This window comes from Drosophila rhopaloa, unplaced genomic scaffold, assembly GCF_018152115.1.
Source record: "Drosophila rhopaloa isolate 14029-0021.01 unplaced genomic scaffold, ASM1815211v1 contig_163, whole genome shotgun sequence".
In the NCBI taxonomy this organism is placed as follows: domain Eukaryota; kingdom Metazoa; phylum Arthropoda; class Insecta; order Diptera; family Drosophilidae; genus Drosophila; species Drosophila rhopaloa.
Window position 1 is genome coordinate 13,741,816 of NW_025335043.1, and position 17,431 is coordinate 13,759,246.

General features: G+C 38.0%; 2 protein-coding genes across 2 annotated transcripts; one reads left to right on the forward strand and one right to left on the reverse strand.

The window, feature by feature from the left end:
- Positions 1-2,708: 2,708 nt before the first annotated feature.
- Positions 2,709-3,317, forward strand: LOC108042405. The gene is given in 3 exon segments (XM_044457787.1): positions 2,709-2,925; positions 2,928-3,063; positions 3,218-3,317. Coding segments are annotated over 3 exon segments (453 nt in total).
- Positions 3,318-15,060: 11,743 nt separating this feature from the next.
- On the reverse strand, positions 15,061-15,910 carry LOC108037364. Its single transcript, XM_017113916.2, is given in 4 exon segments — positions 15,061-15,190; positions 15,246-15,364; positions 15,367-15,502; positions 15,550-15,910. Coding segments are annotated over 4 exon segments (477 nt in total). The 5' UTR covers positions 15,718-15,910; the 3' UTR covers positions 15,061-15,136.
- Between the last annotated feature and the right edge of the window lie 1,521 nt (positions 15,911-17,431).

The window sequence follows — 17,431 nt, forward strand, 5'->3', positions numbered from 1 at the left end:
TTTTTATTGGGATTTTCTTTTTGATTCGACGCTTTATCCGAACATTTTTTTCGTCGATTTGACTGAGCTATAAATTTTTGCATATTTTCATTAGTTGTCAGAGATGCTTTTGATGATTTATGCATGTTTTTGATGCTCTTTCGCTCTTTCTCGTTCCACATGCCCTTTTTGCATTTTTTGATAGCACCAGCCAGCGATAAAAATAAAACAAACAAACTTATTAAAAATGTAGTTTGGTAAGGCAAAGTTTTTAAGCTAATGAAAATTGCTGCAGTTGTCAGAATGTTGAATGTGGACAGCTGCGCACTGAAAAATCCTGTGGATTCGGAAGCTGAAGAGCAAAGAAGAGTGGAGTTGAAACTGAGTAGCAACTTTGGTGGTAAAAATTGTGGAAAATTTTTGTACAATTAAGCTATGAAGAGGCTTAGAAAATTAGACGAACTAAAAAGTTTAGAGGAAGCAAGCTTTATAAACACAATAATATTACCCAAACAGTAATGATATTAAAAGCTGGAAGTGAAAGGGGGTGAAAAGTTTTACAGCCAGAGTAGTCCAAAATTTATAATTTTGAATTAAGAATTAATTAAGAATAATTGGTGTCTCTAAAGTTTTATACATGTTTGCTGTCAAATCCTGTGAACAACTCCTTTAAAATATAGAATATTAAAAACAGCTATCTGATCGCTTTAAAACTGCCTATTTTTCACAAAGAAACCCTGAATAATATATAAAATAATATAATAAGGGAAATAATTGGTTACTCTAAAGTTTTATATATTCAAATCCTCTGAACAACTCCTTTAAAATATAGAATATTAAATACAAAACTGCCTATTTTTCTACTTTAATCAGAAATTTCACAAAGAAACCCTGAGTAATATCCCACTCTTTTGCCGTTTCCTAATGACGTCTTATTTAACTGCCGTCGTAAATTCGCACTTAATAAAGTAGTCGACGGATATCTGGCATCTACTTCGGTTAGGTGTGATGTGGCTCAGACGGCAGCTGCTAACGCTGATTGTGATGTTTTCCAACGCCTACATTCCTGCAGCTTTTCCTTTGCCGACTGACGTCTCTAATGATTGTTTGACAAACATGCCCGGCTAACTGTCTGCCTTTTTTCCTGCCCAGCTGCCTTCCTTTCTTCCTTCCGTTTATACTCCAACCCAACAGCCTAGTGTCCCGACTTTGGCCAGTCGAAGCTCCTTTATTGAATTCCAACGTGGCGTCCGGACGGGTCCTTGGTCGTTGGTCCCTTCTACTGGCTCCCAAGTCCTTGGGCATCCGTGCTCGGGCCGACATGTACAGGATTTTAAAAATGCCACATAAAGGCGCTGAACGCTACGACACGAATTCAAAATTGAAATGACAAAGTAAACGGCGAGCAATGAAAGCTGAGTAGAAAAGTAGATACACCTGAAAGAAATTGTTGTTAAAAGATCTTAATTAATAAAAGAAATAAGGCTACTGACAGACTGGCATATGAAAAGTAATTTATCTGCTAAATATGGTTATTGCATTTTTTGTAGATTTTTTGGTATGTTTACTCAATATCAATAATCAGTTTATACAATATCAATAATTATAATTATTGGAGGTAACTTAAGAATGTTTTCCTGAAATTTTCCTGACATTTAAGACAAATAATTTAGGAAATCTTTTTGAGAGGCTCAAAATATGATTGTATGATCTAAAAATCTGTTTAAAGTAGATATATTTCCTAAGAGAATTAGTTTAACCTAAGATTTCTTTGAGTGAAGAGTGGTTAGCAGCGTATAAAGTCGCCCAAGGAAGGAGCCGCTTGAGTTTGACAGTTTTGGGTTATGCTGCGATGAACATGGCCGATATGCTGCCATGCAAATCTCCTTCGCAAGTGGCAAGTGGAAAGTCGAAAGTCGAAAGTGGGTAGTGAGTAAGCAGCGATTGAGACCTGAACAAATTAATCGCCATTCGGCGCTGAACTGAAAGTCAGGTTTGACCGAGTTTACACACTCTCCACTTTATTTTTTTTTGGTTTTTCCGTTGTCGCTTTTTGCGAAGGTGGGCTTCTGCGGCGAATTCCCAGTTTGCAAATAAATTAGTTTGCTACGTGAGCGACGCAAATCTGAAGTGGGTTTGACAGCGGGTTCTACGGTTCAGGACAATTTTTAAATATTTAAGCGTGTGCAACTTATCGATTTGCGGACTGACTACAGAGTCCGCTAATTGAAGTGGTTTCAGTGTGCGACTATGCCATCAATTATCCGCAGCTCCAGAATGCTTTTTCATGCTAAAAGCATTTGCCCAGGGTTCCAAGACCAGGGTAAACTTACACTGAATAAAACGGTCAGAAAAAATATAAATATATCTACAATAAGATATATATTAAAGCTTTGTTAATGACTGGAGCTCATTGAGCATAATTAAAATATTACTTAGGTCTGCCAGATTTTTATTTTATTAAACTTTCAGATTGGACAATCTATTCCTCCCCCAAAATCATTCGCGCCTTTCTGTCTTTCAACAGTCCGCTCTGCTGCTTTTAAATTAAATGCTTAAATTCCACTCCAGCTAAGCTGTTGTTATATTTTATCCCTGTGTAGCCATCCTCACATTAGAGCTAAGTACTCACCAAATTGTTATGGCGCCCCACTCGCATTTTTGCTCCTTTGACTGCACAACTACGCGTCCTGTTGCCGTCGATGTCGTTAGTCCAATTAGTTGGAAACATGCCGCTGCCATCGCCGTTGCACAAACTGCTCTGCGTGTGGCACATTGTCAGCTTCTTCGATTACCAGAAGAAATTACGCCTTCTGTTGAGTTCGTGCAACCTGCAATACGATTAGAACACCCAGAAGTTCCGCTTTGACCATCAGGTGTTCAACTTCTAGAGCCTCATTTGTCTTTGGTTTTCCTTTGTCTTACTTGTGGTTGATCACATCATGTCCGCTTGTGTTATATAATGATAAAGAGATCTCTGCTAAGGCCATTGAAAGAGATGCCCCAGTCAAAAATGGGAACTACGTTTTGTGTGTCCGTAAAGCGGGCCTTTTGCTGTTCCTGACTGATTTCCATTGAATTGCAGTTGTTTATCTACTAGCAAAAGAAGTAAATAATACCCCCAGAGTTTGATTGTATTTCCCTGCCTGTTCTGCTGGCATCTGTAGGCCACCTACGCAGTTATGAATCAGGAATTTACAACCCAGCTGAAGAACAAACCATGCCGAGAAATGCTCAGCAATTTTTACAAAATGCATGGTCGTCTGGAAAAGATTCAGCAAGATATCTCTCATTATTTCAGTGACTATCTTTCTCATTATTTCATGTACTATCTGTGATTAGACTCATTTCCGTAAGTTTCAACAAATTTGTCAGCTTTCAAGCTGACTTTGACTGGGATTAAAACCGATTGGTATTGTTAGAATTGGAGTTCTGTCAGATCAGTTATTTGCCAAATAAGTTCATCCCAATCGGACTGTATTTATGATTGTTTTGTGCAAAAGTGGCGTAACTTTACCCTCTTTCAAATTTCAGACTTGGAACCTTTAGGTTTTAAAACTTTACGTTGATTTCGTATGTACTGAGCCAAGCAGTGGGAAAATAAAATCAGCAAAAGCCAGGACACTTGCCAAGCCCTCGAGAAATAATTATGCAAAGCACGTTTGCTGTGTGGGTTGCACAACCGAAATAAAAAAGAGCTGAAAGCAAAACCAATAAATCAAAGGAAAAAGGATGCTAACCCATTCATTACACAGCAAACACTCAGTGGGCCTCAGCCACTTAACCCATCTATCTGAATACATACAAAATGTCAAACTGGAAATCTATTAAATCACTCGAGGGGCTAGGAGTTGTTCGAGCCTTAATTAGCTCATAGCTGTGCAACGTGGCGTATGATTAACACGCGAGTAATGAATGTCATCGCTGCACGGTTAACAAAATTTAAAAGAAAATATTACCTATAAAAGAAAATGTTACCTTTAATTATGGAATGGATTTATGGAATTTATTTATTGAAATATGTAACCAAAAAATGGTTTTGAGAATCCATGTTGTTTGGTGGATTTCGTATTTTTGGAATATATTGATATTTTATATTATAAAAATTACATTTTGTTTGTTTTATTTTTAATACGACTTTGTTTCCTTCCATTTTTTTATATTTTTATATTTCTATTTTCTAAGCAACTATTTCCTGTGTGTACCTATAGCCGTGTCCCACTGCCTCTGACATCGTTCAGCTGTGAATGATTGAATTAAAATCCATTCGGCGGACCTGGCATAATCAATGGAATTATGGCCCGGCCACGCCCACTTCAGTTCAGTGCACAGGCGGAAACTATTTCCGTGATTTCTAATTTTGCGAGCAGAGTCCCGCGAGGTCAGTTGACTGGAAAATCTTTCGATTAACTGCATTCGGAGCGGGCCCTGCAACATTAATGAGGCACGCCCCCGCCCATTAGTAGCCCCATTGTCGTACGCCCACAAAAACACACACACCCACACACACACACACCTTACACACCCACACCCATCCAATTCGAGCTTAATTGATATGCATGTGAGTGGGTGGGCTGGTAAATGCAATTTCCTTGTCGCTTCTACAGCTGCATCCTCTAATGAGTTCGAAATAATTCCATGTTATGGCCCAGCTATCTGTCCATCTATGAACACCCCATTAAAGCCCCCAAAATCATTTGATATGCGGCCCAATAAATTGTGCAGTTGGGCGAGGAAAAAAAAACAACAAAAAACAGAAAGCCCTAAAAGTAGTAAAGGACCACAAAATAGGAGCGGAAAAATGGAGGATAGAGCAGAAAAGCAGAGCTTACGTATTGCAATTTGTGCAAAATGCAAATTTCCTCACTGATGACAGCCGCAATTTTGTGCTCCATTGTTGTTAGTGGCACTCGGGTTGTTGTTGTTGTTGTTGTTATTGTCATTGTTGTTGTTTGCGAACGTCCATTGTTAAGGACATGAGTGTGGACTAGTGACTATGTGTTTGTCTGTATGTTTGGACGGACACATGTCTACAGGCGGGGGTAACTAAATAGAAACGTAATCAAATCAAGAAATTACAAATAATTATAAATGTAAAAACATAAGTTAATTGCAATTAAATTATTTGCAAATATTTGAAGTACTCTTTTCTTAATAACAAAACTTAGATTTAAGTAACTCTACTTAAATATTAAAAATAAATATAAAACATAATTAAATCAAGAAAATGTGTTTCACAAATAATTGTAAATATAAAAACAAAAATTAAATACAATTCAAATATTTAAGAATATTCGATATACTCTTTCCTTCATAACAAAACTTATATATTTATAAGTAACGATTTTTTAAATATTAAAAATAAATATAAAGGTAAAAATATAAATATAACAAACACATTATTTCGATATCATTTTTGTATTTATTATGAACATATGTGCCATGGAACTTATATATAGTTTGTCTTGAATTAAACGATCTTACAAGGAGTAAATATATTAAAAGTAATATTTGGTAGGAAACCACTTTAAGACCTCTTCTAGTGTCTTAGCCTTGATTGCTTGGATGTCAGACAGCGTTGGGCACATACCAATGAACACACAGCAGCAGGCCGGGCCAAAAGCCAGAGCCGGTTTAAATTCCTGACTAGCAAATGTCTGGCGGCCATTGGCCATTGGCCACCGGACAACACAACAATGGCTGACCAGCGTCAGCATTAGGGCTCCTCCCCTGATCCTCCCCTCATCCTTCCCCTCGTCCGCCTTTGATTAACAATGATGGGCATTATTTTTGCAAATAAATTCTGATGACTTCGAGGAGGTCAAGGCAAGAGGAATGTGCTGTTTGTCCAATCGTTGACATTTTTCCATGCTCAAGTTGCACTTTATTGATTTATGGCAGTCAGCGTCAATCATTGGGCTCTGTGTGATGGCCAGGCATTCAGGCTGTTAGGCTGGCAGTCTCATGGTTGGTCATAATTGCACATTTGCTAAGAACAACAAGGACACACTATTACATCCCTGGCGGAAGCTTTTAAGCAAACAGGATGTGCTGTGCATGTGTGTTCTTGTGCAACAGCTTTGGGAACAATACTTACAAGTCCGAGAAGTTGAAGGCAAAACGATGCATTTGTTATGCAAAGCCTTTGATGTTGTCCTTGGACCAAAGTGCTGTGTGGATGCAGATGTAGATGACAAAATGATTTTGCAGTAAGCGGGGAAAAACACTTTTTCCTATTTATCGGAAAATGCTCTTAAACTTTCGAGTCCAGTTTGAGGAGTTTGAAGCCAGGCCAAAGGGGTCAACGGCGAAAGCAACTTGGCAGCCCACCGAAAGTTTTCCAAAACCAGAAAATAAAGAAAGCACACAACAAAATAATTAAGGTTCTTCAAAACTTATTGACGTTTTTTGTGAGCGGGTGGCGGACCAAGTTTATTTTTCAGAAAATATCAGAGATAATAATAAGGCGGGCCCAGAAAAAATATTTAAAAAAAAAGAACAAAAGCCAGGAAGTGGCCAAAAGTACGGAGCACAAAAAAAGGGACGCTTAATAAATATAAAAAACCCAGCTAGGATAGATAAAAAATAAGAGAGAGCGGGAGTTAATACCCTGCTAAATTCCTACATAAACGAATGTCTGGCGCACTTAGCAGGCAATTGCGAGATAATTTAATTATGCGCCACTCCTGGCAGCAGCCTCTGCTCCAGGATAACAGGATAATGATAACGCAATAAGCAAACCAAAAGGGCTTACACCGCATTCAGGCCATAAATGCTGGGCTACAAGAGGAGAGTGCAGATAAAGCGAAATGAAAAATGGCAAGGAAAACCCACACAAGAGTGTGTGTCGCAGACCGATAACAATAATATCGGCGGGGTGGCTTAAACAAATTGCACCCGACTTAATTGCCCAACCGGAAGCGTACAAAACTTGTCGCCGGATGCGATATATTCTATGTGTTTGCCACCGGACAGGTAACAGCTGGAAATGCCAGCGAAAAACCATGGCCATGGGACATTAAGCATAATTAGCGTGGAAATAATTTATTCAAGAATCGCAAGAGGTCAATTGCGGGCAACTCCACTAATTGCCGTTCTCTCGTTTTACACATTTTCATTTTGAAATTCGGTTTCATTTCCATCATAGATTATGCAAACTTTCGAACGGGTGTCACATGTGCATCAGTTGTGAATGATGTTTTGCGGTAAAGCTAATTTTGCAGAGGTTAAACTATTTGGCTTACACAGAAATTAGTTTGCCTGCCAGTGGCCTTATTCACTGACATTGTTTGGGTAATTTATTAGTGGTAAATTGTTTAAGATAAACGCAAATTAACTCCTAGCTATTTACACTTTTGAGTTGATAAATGGTCAAGTTTAAAGATGCCCAATGGACATAAATTAAATATGCAATTAAAATCTAATTACCGTTTAAATATTTAGTAATTCATTAATTAATTACAGAATTCCTGTGGTGGAGCCTTAAACATGGATACATACAATATATTATTTTAATAATTTATAACTTTGGCTCTTCAAATTTTCCTGAAATATGCATATACTGCTTGGTTTACCAATTTAAAACTTTCATTAGTTTTTCTTAGAAACCAAAACTTGCCCAAAATATTTTTCACAACTTTTTTAAACTTTTAATCAAACAGTTTTTCCCATGCCTTCTGGGAAATCCACCTATCCCAAAATGGCTGCACTTTAAACGGGCTTACTAGATTTTTCCATTTTCAACACTTCTGCACATAAATTTTCGCTTTCCGTTGGCCAAAGGATCGAGTATTCTCCACCCTATATCCCCGCCAGACCAAAAGCCATTGGGCGATTTGGCTTTAACATTACGGTTAAGCATGCATGTCAAGCACATTGCCACACTGAGGAGTTTGTTGCCCCAGCTGCAGTTGTAGTTGTAGTGTTGCGGCACTTGCAAATTTCACTTGCAGCGGCAGTTGCCGAAGCAGTTGCAGTTGCAGGAGCAGCAGCAGTTGCAACTTGTGTTGGTGTGTCACCCCCAGGCGAAACGCCTTGGTGCCCCCGTTTCAGTTTCTTGTGCAATAATTAAGTGAGTGCCAAGTAGAGTGAAGCGTGAAGCGTCGCGGCGCTCTCATTTTCCCATTTACCGCCGGAGCCCTCCTGCAAATTCATGCGTAAACAAAACAAGCAAAAGCATTGCATTTTAGGGTATCGACTTTCAGATACCCTGTAGACATCTAGAGAAAAGGCAACATGGCAACATCGTTGGCTACTTTTTGGTGTTAAGAAAGGGGTGGTTACAAGTTAAGCCTACTTACTGACTGTTTACAGCTTCAATTAAAAAAGGAGTATATATTTTTTTGTTTTTTTAAGTGCTTTTGTCCTTTTATTAACATTGCAAGAAAACAATTTATTACAAAATATCAATTAATCATTGCAATAAACAAATTCTAATGTAGTATATCTCATTTAATACTATCGCTTATTAAGTTTCATTTATATAAGTGAAATGAAGTAGTAAAAAATATTAAGTAGTTATAAACATGCAATAAAATTTCAAAATCAATTATAAAATCACATCTAGATACTATTTTAAAGTACTGCTATCACAATAATTTAAAGAAAACGATTTTAAATCAATAAACTAAATGAAATACATTGGGTTCTTTTAAGCCTTAGCAAACCTTATTGTTCTGAAATACCCATTACTCTGTAAAATGAGCATAAGATTCTGGAATGCAAGGGAGAACTCGGCCGAGATGTGTGTGTGTTATTTTGGCTACGCCCGCGGGCACCGAACGCGGCTGAGTAAACGTTGCATGCATGAGAAATCAAAAGCAGCAGCACCACCAGCGGACTTTGCCACCCACTCTGCCACCCACTCTGCAACCCACTCTGCCACCCACTCTGCCACCCATTCCGCCCCTCAAGTGGCTGCTCCTTATGCTCCTCATTTCGCCGCTTGTTATTCTTATTCTCCTTTCTCGACGACGACTTCTTCGGCAGGACTTCTGCCTGCAAGTGCTCCAAACTGTAGCCACATGCTCATGAAGGGTGAACTGGACCAGGGGAGCAATGTGCCAGAGTTCAAGGAAATTGTAAATTACAATAAATGGGGAACGTACGAGCAGCAGCAAATAAGGAGAGATGAAAATTTTAATACGTAATCGAAGCTGGAAGCAATTAAAAAGACATTTTTAATGAAAAAAAGTTGAAGAAAAATATCAGAAATATATTTCAGATATCAGATAAAAAGTGTGGAAGAGCTGGATTGCAAAGGAATTGTTTAACATAATTTTATTAATTATTAATAATTAATAAAAAACTTATTACAAACACATATCAATTACCAAGCCAGTTTTTAATGAAAATAATAATTAAATAATGGATAAAATTTTTTTAAACAACTTAACTTCGCTCACTTATTGAATGGACATAACTTAAGCCAGGGCACACTTTATCGCTCTGGCTATTGGGACTTATACCAAACTTCCATATAGTTTTAAAAATCACTAAAGAACTTCAGCTGGAAATTCCCAAGTGGTTGATTGAAGTTTTTCCTTGGTCTTATCTTACGCTTTAACTTCACTTGTCTTAACCTGTTCCAAAACTCAACTTGAAGTTTTCCTTAAATGCTCTCGACTCGCCTCGAACTTTCAGCCAGAAGTGGAAGTTTGGCCATAACAAGGACACGTAAGCAGCCGCAACACGCATTCACTTATTTCGCCATCAAAATGCTAGCACTTGAAATCAAATTTAAACATCTCCCACGACCCCGCACACACACATTTATTTATCCCCCGTGGCGATGGTGGCAAATGTGCGTAGTTTTTTCTCCATTTTTATACCCTTGCAGAGGGTATTATAATTTCAGTCAAAAGTTTGCAACGCAGTGAAGAAGACATTTCCGACCCTATAAAGTATATATATTTTTGATCAGCATCACCAGGAGAGTCGATCTAGCCATGTCCGTCTGTCCGTCCGTCTGTCCGTCTGTCCGTCTGTCCGTCCGTCTGTCCGTCTGTCCGTCCGTCCGTTTCTACGCAAACTAGTCCCTGAGTTTTAAAGCTATCTGCTTGAAACTTTCCCAAAAGTTGTCTTTCTATTGCAGGTAGTATATAAGTCGGAACGAGCCGGATCGGGCGACTATATCATATAGCTGCCATATAACTGAACGATCGGAAAAGCCATAACTTTGGTGTTTGTAAAGTTAGGAAGTTGGGATTTTCTATGGGTTTTATGTTTGGCCAATCAATCCGACCTTTCATAAGGATCGGCCGACTATATCTTATAGCTGCCATATAACTGAACGATTGGAAATGTCATAACTTTGGTGTTTTTAAAGTTAGGAAGTTGGGACTTTTTATGAGTATTAAGAATGCATCATATGAACAATTTTGGAGAATATAATTTACGGAATATTCTGCAAGGGTATATCAACTTCGGCTCCGCCCGAAGTTAGCTTTCCTTTCTTGTTTTCTATATTTTTTTTTTTTTTTGCACCATGCTGGCTTCTTTTGAGACGAGCGACACGTACTTCCGCTCATAAGCCAAAGGCAAACTAGGCGAGAAGCAAAATGGTGGCGAACTAAAATGGTAAAAAGGGAAAAAAAATGAAGCTATGGCAAAAAGTCCACCATACACACACTCTCATACTTTTTAACATTGTAACGAGATAATATTTTTCCAACATATTCGTGTGCGCCTAGGACAAGGCTAAATGATATTACCTGAAGTAACATCAGCCCAACTGACAGACAGGTGCTGCAGTCGAGGGGGCGTGGCACTGGGCGGACCCGGCACAACTAACGGAAACCGGATGTGCTTGGCTTGGCAGTTGTGAAGTGATGTTTAGGCCAGGATGGCAATGCTCGCAGGCAACCAACCACTACTTTATATACGTTCAGCCCGATGTGCGAACTTGCCCATAGGCATCATCGAGTGCCACGTTTTATGTCTTGCCAATGGAAGCCTGGAGCAGACGCAGCGACTCCATCGAGTCACACGCTCCATTGTGACTGACTGGCAACGACTGTGTGGGTCCGACAGGCAGTGCTGCTGGGTTTGGAGGGGCCAAAACTAGCTCATTTTGGTATTTCAATCAAGTAGTTTTAGCATACGCTAAAAAATTATAAAGAAATATAAGAACATAAGACTTTTTATTAATATTCGAGGCGACTAGTTTTAGCAGAAATAATTGTAAGCTAGTAAAATATTAACAATTTCTATTGGCTTCGAATTTAAGAGCTCCAAAAAAATGGTGAGTTAAGGCACTAACTTTTGATTATCATCTGGCCTAGATTTGTTTTATTAGAGTCTTTTAAAAACTGACCAGTATAAAAGACTGATAAATAGCTTAGAGCACACAAAATATTTTAAATATTTTATAAAATGAGATAGGAAAGAATTGTAAGCAATTGCTAGCTTAAATTTAACAGAAAACGATAAAATAAAAACTAATAAACGTTTGAAATGCCTTACAGTATAGAACACAAAAGTGAAACTGATAAATAGCTTAGATCAAAACATCTAAGAAATATTTTAAATATTTTATAAAATTAGGTAAGGAAACACTGTAAGCAATTGATAGCTTTAAATTTGACCGAAAACTATAAAAAAAACCAATAAACGTTGGAAATGCCTGTCAGCCAAATACTGATTTGGCAGCACTATTGCGCTGTGTATGTTTGACTATCAGTAGAGTTGTTATGGCCCCACAGGCGCCGCTCACACTGGCTCCTTGCTTTTGCTTTTGCCCCCTATGAACTCACCCACTAAATGTGACAGCATAAATCGCTGCCACTGGCTGGGGGGCAGGGGAAGTGGGGAAAGGGGACTGAGAACAATAAAGCCATATTGGCAATTTAATGTGCTGCAAAACATTAGAACATTCGATTGGCGCAGAGCGAACGACAACACGCATACGCACCGTATGCCGATGTCGATGCCGATATCGATGGAGTGCATTTTAAGCAGCTGAGCTGAGCACGTAAACAGAAACATTGCCAGTGCACTTGTGCAGCTGAAAAGCTGGGCTAAGTTCACCGTTTACTTATCTTTGGCAATGCCCAACACGTATCCACATTAAGTCACCCAACCGCCCACTGAACACCCCCATCATGATCATCCCTCCTCCCAGAAAACAACTTCATTTTCAGCTGCTGCCTTTGCCAGATGGTAGCTGGCCAAGTACAAAAATTTAAGGAATTTTTTCGGGGCTTGCCATGACCCTCATTCGGCAGCAACATTCTCACAGGGCACCTCCATTGTCATTTGCATATTTTTGCGTTGCAATTTTCGTTGCGAACTTGTAAATTTGACTTTATATATGCAAGGTGCAAATCTGTTTAGCGTCCCTCGTGTGACGGCAACTGCATCAAAATGCATTTATGCAAAGGCCAATGGAACTTACAGCGAAATTAAGTCACCATGGCCGAAACATCCGACTGATGACGGAGTTGAAAGCGTGGGAAAAAAATTGCGCCGTTAAAAGTATATATCAATGGCAGCTGATGCAGAAACTTTGCGGCATTTGCATGGAAAATTCTTGCGGGCATACAAAAATTGTTTTTACTTTATTCGAGGGATTTTTCGTGAATTATGGAAAATATTAACCAATAAAAAACAGGTCAGCCCAATCAGAGAAAAGTTAATTAAATATTTATTAAGGGGCGGGATGAAAAAAACTTTTTCATTTAAAATATACACGTTAAGTTAACATAAAAAGAGAGTGGTACGTAATTTCAATAAAGATTATTCCAAGAAATACAAAATATGAATAAAACGAATATCTTAATAATATATATTTATCGATATCACGACATTTAACCCTTCGATATCATGTCAATGACAATATACATTATCATTTCTTTCATGCCTAGGATTTATATTTATGTAAATAAATAAACCAAACTAGTTTACGACCTATTCATAAATTTCTTATCGTTTTCTCAAAATTACTTTAATTTATAGCTTGTCCCTCTCAGTAGTTGATTCATATTCAAAAGTGTGCCCTAACATTATCTTCACTCACCAAAAAATATGCTCGTAAATGTCAAAACACTCTATAATGAGCTAATCAACCAAACTCTAGCACAACAACATAACAAAGTTGTCTGCGGATAAATGCAAATGGCTTCGGTTTTTGCCACAAACTGAACTTTTACGACGGCATTTCAAAGTCATAAAACATCCGACTTTATTTTGCCCAGCACCTAGATTGGCGGGTGTAAACAAAACGTTGAGCGCAGCGCAAAATAATGAAATCTAAATTACAAATAAAGCTTAGGTTTTCTGCGATTTAGCCATAACGTTTTCACAGGGCTAAATTTTGACAGAGTGTTTTCTAATAAATTATATTAATTATAACACAATTTGTGGTGTTTGCTAATAGTTGGAAAGTCAACGAAGCTAATGCTGTTGACAGAGGAATGGAGGGGAGAGAACCACACCCCAATCGCATTACGTATACGCCACGTTGAGCGCATTTTGGCAGAATGGCAATTGACTTTAATTACTTCGCCTCCTAAAAGTCATGCAGACTTTCGGGTGAGTGTGTGTGTGTGCTTAGCACACGATGTCATCAGATGTGTGAAGGAAACATCAAGAGGTGGACATGGGGGTATAGAGGAAGGAACTTTCATTAGTTTTTGGGTTGCCCGACTGCCATGCCAGAAGCCACTAAAAGTCTTTACATGCCAGCACCTCCTCCTCCTTCCTGCAAATGAAAACAGTTTGTGAAATTTAATTTTCAGCACTCTTGATTTTTAAAAGGCCAGCGCGGGCGACAAGCAGGAAAGGAGTGCAATGAAATTTGCTGTTAATTTGTACAGAAATGTCTCTATTAAATTTTAAATTGGTTTTCTGGCAAATGTTATGAATTGCCTCATAGTGTGGCCACCAAAAGTGGTAAATGCATGTAAGGCGAAAAAATAAAAACCGACGGGTAGAAAAAATTGCCATGTTCTTGCTTGCGGATGCTTTCATCGCTATGCATTCAATGGGAAGGAAGCGGCTGAATGGACAGGGTACGCAGCATATCTGCCAGTGAGAAGAATCAGGTGCACAGAAAGAAATGCTTTAGATTAAATAAATTATCTTAATTATCAATAATTCATACATCAAATTTTGTTTGCTTTCCAATTTCAAGGTCCACAACACACAACGCTTTAATAGCTTTTTTCACACTTGCCCTTGCTTGTTGTAAAAATCAAACAATAGAAATTATTGCTTACTTGCTTAAAAATATTTTTCTGTATTGTAGTTTAATAAATTTAATCTTTATTTAACAAATCTGTGGTAAGTGCATTTCTTATAATTTTTGCATGTGCAGGAAGGTGCCAGTGAATAAAACCAACTGCTGCTGTGGGATGCGTGTGCAATCTGGCAATAAATATTTTATATTTACAATATGCTGCTCTGTTGGGAGCCTGCAGCAAAAGTCGGGCATATTGATTCCTTTCGAACGTTCGCAAATAGTTGGGCAAAAAAAAAGCTGAAATTGTATTGTTATTTAAATCGTTAAAATTCGACAGCTGAATTTTTAATGGTCGTATAGATCCACTTTGAATTTTAGTTTGGTGTGAGGCGCATTCCTCTGGGCACTGTAATTCTTTACCGCTTATGGCATGTTTTCCTTAAATGTTGGTTCACTTTACTCAACGGAAATCGGTTGATGCTCCTGCACAATCGCACCGGAAGTTGTCTGTTTTTTATTTTATATCTTTTATGACGCTGCATTTTGTGGCATGTATGGGCCGGGTCAGCTGGGCCATGGCTTTATGGCTGCCAACTCCTTGGCCAGGGCAATTACACATATATACAGCTGCTTGGGCCTGGCTATTCGGGGACTGAACTGGACCGTGTTGCGCATCGTAAATGAGTGCGGATATTTTAACAGGGCTAATATCTGGCCAAGCGGCTCATTGGAGGTTATGGCCATGGCATAATAAACATTTTCTGTAATTAACATTTTATGTGTTTTCTTTGTTAAATTGTGCAGCATAGTTCAGACAAAGGATCTTCATAGCTAAATTTAAGTTGGAAATTGCATATTATCTTTGTAAGCAAATCAACTTATCATCAATAAAAATAACGAAATATAAAGATGTATATATTTATTTAATTTATTTTAATACATCATATTTACATCAATATTTTAAAAAAGACGTAACGTTCAGCTAATCATTACCAATGGATTTAAGAAGCCCCTACGCAGTCTTTCTTTTCCCTTTGTATGTAATAATAAGTAAACAAAATACATATTAGATTAAATAAACACTTACCAGCGTTTTAAAAAGGTTTTGCAGTTCTTTGGTAGATATTGATTTTAGATTTTCCTCCATGTACAAGTTGATGTTACCCTTCTGGTACTCCCGTAAAAAGTATAAAAATACGCTCTCTTCACAGGATTTGGAGGAGATCATCTGTGTTTGGATAGGGCTTTCATCTTACTGTGCCAGATTTTATTTTTTTGTTCGGCAGCCTGACTTTTCCTGGCGGCGTTCGCCATTTTCTTGGCTCTTATTTCTCGAGGCTTCACCTAAACGACTAGCGATTATTTTAGAATATACAACTAAAAAAACTCACTTCAAAGTGCTTTTTTTGAACGGGCAATAGCTTTCCCCAGGCATTTTCAGCCGACCTGAGGATCTCGTCTTTATCCATGTAGCCACGAGTGCTTCCATAGATTTTCAGAAATTTTGCAAAGGCCTTGGATTCTGCTTCAGAATAGGGCGTTGCTTTAGTGACTCCCATGGCTTTGATTAACTATAGTTGTACAATAAAAATGTCTTGCAAAATGTTGGCTTTAAAAATATAAATTTGGACTTCAAATTATTTATAAAGATTTCTATAAACATGAAAAATATTTAACAAACTTCCAAAAATTTGGGGCTGTTCACTACGTTACAATTTGATCTTAATAAAACGATGTTCATCTGAGTATTGAATGAATTTTCCTAGCCTGCCTTTTTTTTGTTGAATACAAACTTATTTATCTGCTTACTCAGTTGGTGTATATATTATTACATGAAGTAATATTCCAAAACTCGGTTTCCTGTAACAGGCCTCAGGCCAACAATTTGATAATTAAATTTATTTGGAAAACAAACGACTTTGTTGTTCTTTCCCAGTCATCCTTATTATTTTGGGAAGTAATTAAGCAAACTTTCTACTGTCTTTTCTTACGTCTTTGGATTTTGTTTTTATTCCTAGGCCATCACGTTTGACGAGCCTTGACATGCCCAACGAAGAAAAACATTGGGGGGGAAAATGGGAAAAGAAAAACCAGAATGGTCCTCAATTTTCTACGTGCACACCATAAAGTTGATGTGTAATTTGTTTTTATATGCATTCAACAGAACTTGCCAAATTCTATTACAAGTTTACAATTGTATTACTACGGCAGAGAGAGCTTTCCGACTCGTCTTCACCTTAATAAACCATAACTAATGGGGTCGCACAAGCAGAAGTATCAACTTGTGTGTTGAAAACGTTGCAAAATGCTGACAGAAGACGCCTTTAAAGCGTCGAAAGCAGCTTAGCAGCTTTCAATTTTGCACAATAACAACGTCAGGGGAAAATTGAGTGTAGGACGGGGACCAGAATGGAAAAAAAAGCAAACAAGTAAATGAAATTTCCGTTTTCAACAGTGCCGCTTCGATCGTTTAGTGTATCAATAACCGAATAACAGGCTAAGAAGGCTCCGCCCTGAGTGTGTTTGGCTGCTTTGTTTGCTCCTGCAATTTGAAGTGCCGGAAATATGCTTTAGCTTTATGGGATTTCTGCGCTTCTCACAGCCCAGCAGCCATGGGCAATTTTGGCCGAGAAGTTGACTCAAATTATTGCGTCTAGCCACACGGAGAATTATACAGTTGGCGAGGAGATAATATCTTTTGATTAGTGGCAACCGCAAAAACTTTAATTAAATTCGCACACAATTCTCAGCTGAAAAGTTTATGCAGCATTTGCCATGTCACCAGATAAGTTTCCACTCGCATGTAGCCTTTGTTTTTCCGACTTCAGACCGGGGCTTGAAGTTTTACAATTCGGAGTAGAGTAACCTTTACGGAGAAAAGTTTTCCACAAAAGTTATGCAGAGTTCGGAAGGCGAAATCTAATGAATTAATTAGTGGATTTCGGAAGAAGCCAAAAAGCTTCCGCCAACCTAAAAAACCACTTGAAGCTGTAATTCATTGAAAATTCATCGTTTAATTTATTTTGTTTATTTATTTGGCTTTGATAACTTTGGGCATTGTGTAGGGGTCACAGTTGATTTAATACCACATTTCGGCTGAAGTTCTCAAGTTCTGTTGTTAAATTTCTGGTCATCTCTTATTAGCTTTAAAATGTTCATGTTGTTGAATTAAAATAAAAGAAGTATCTCGAAAAATAAACCTTTATTTATTATCTAGATTTATTAGTACCAATAATAAATGTCAAACATGTGTTGTAATGTGATTTTAAGTAC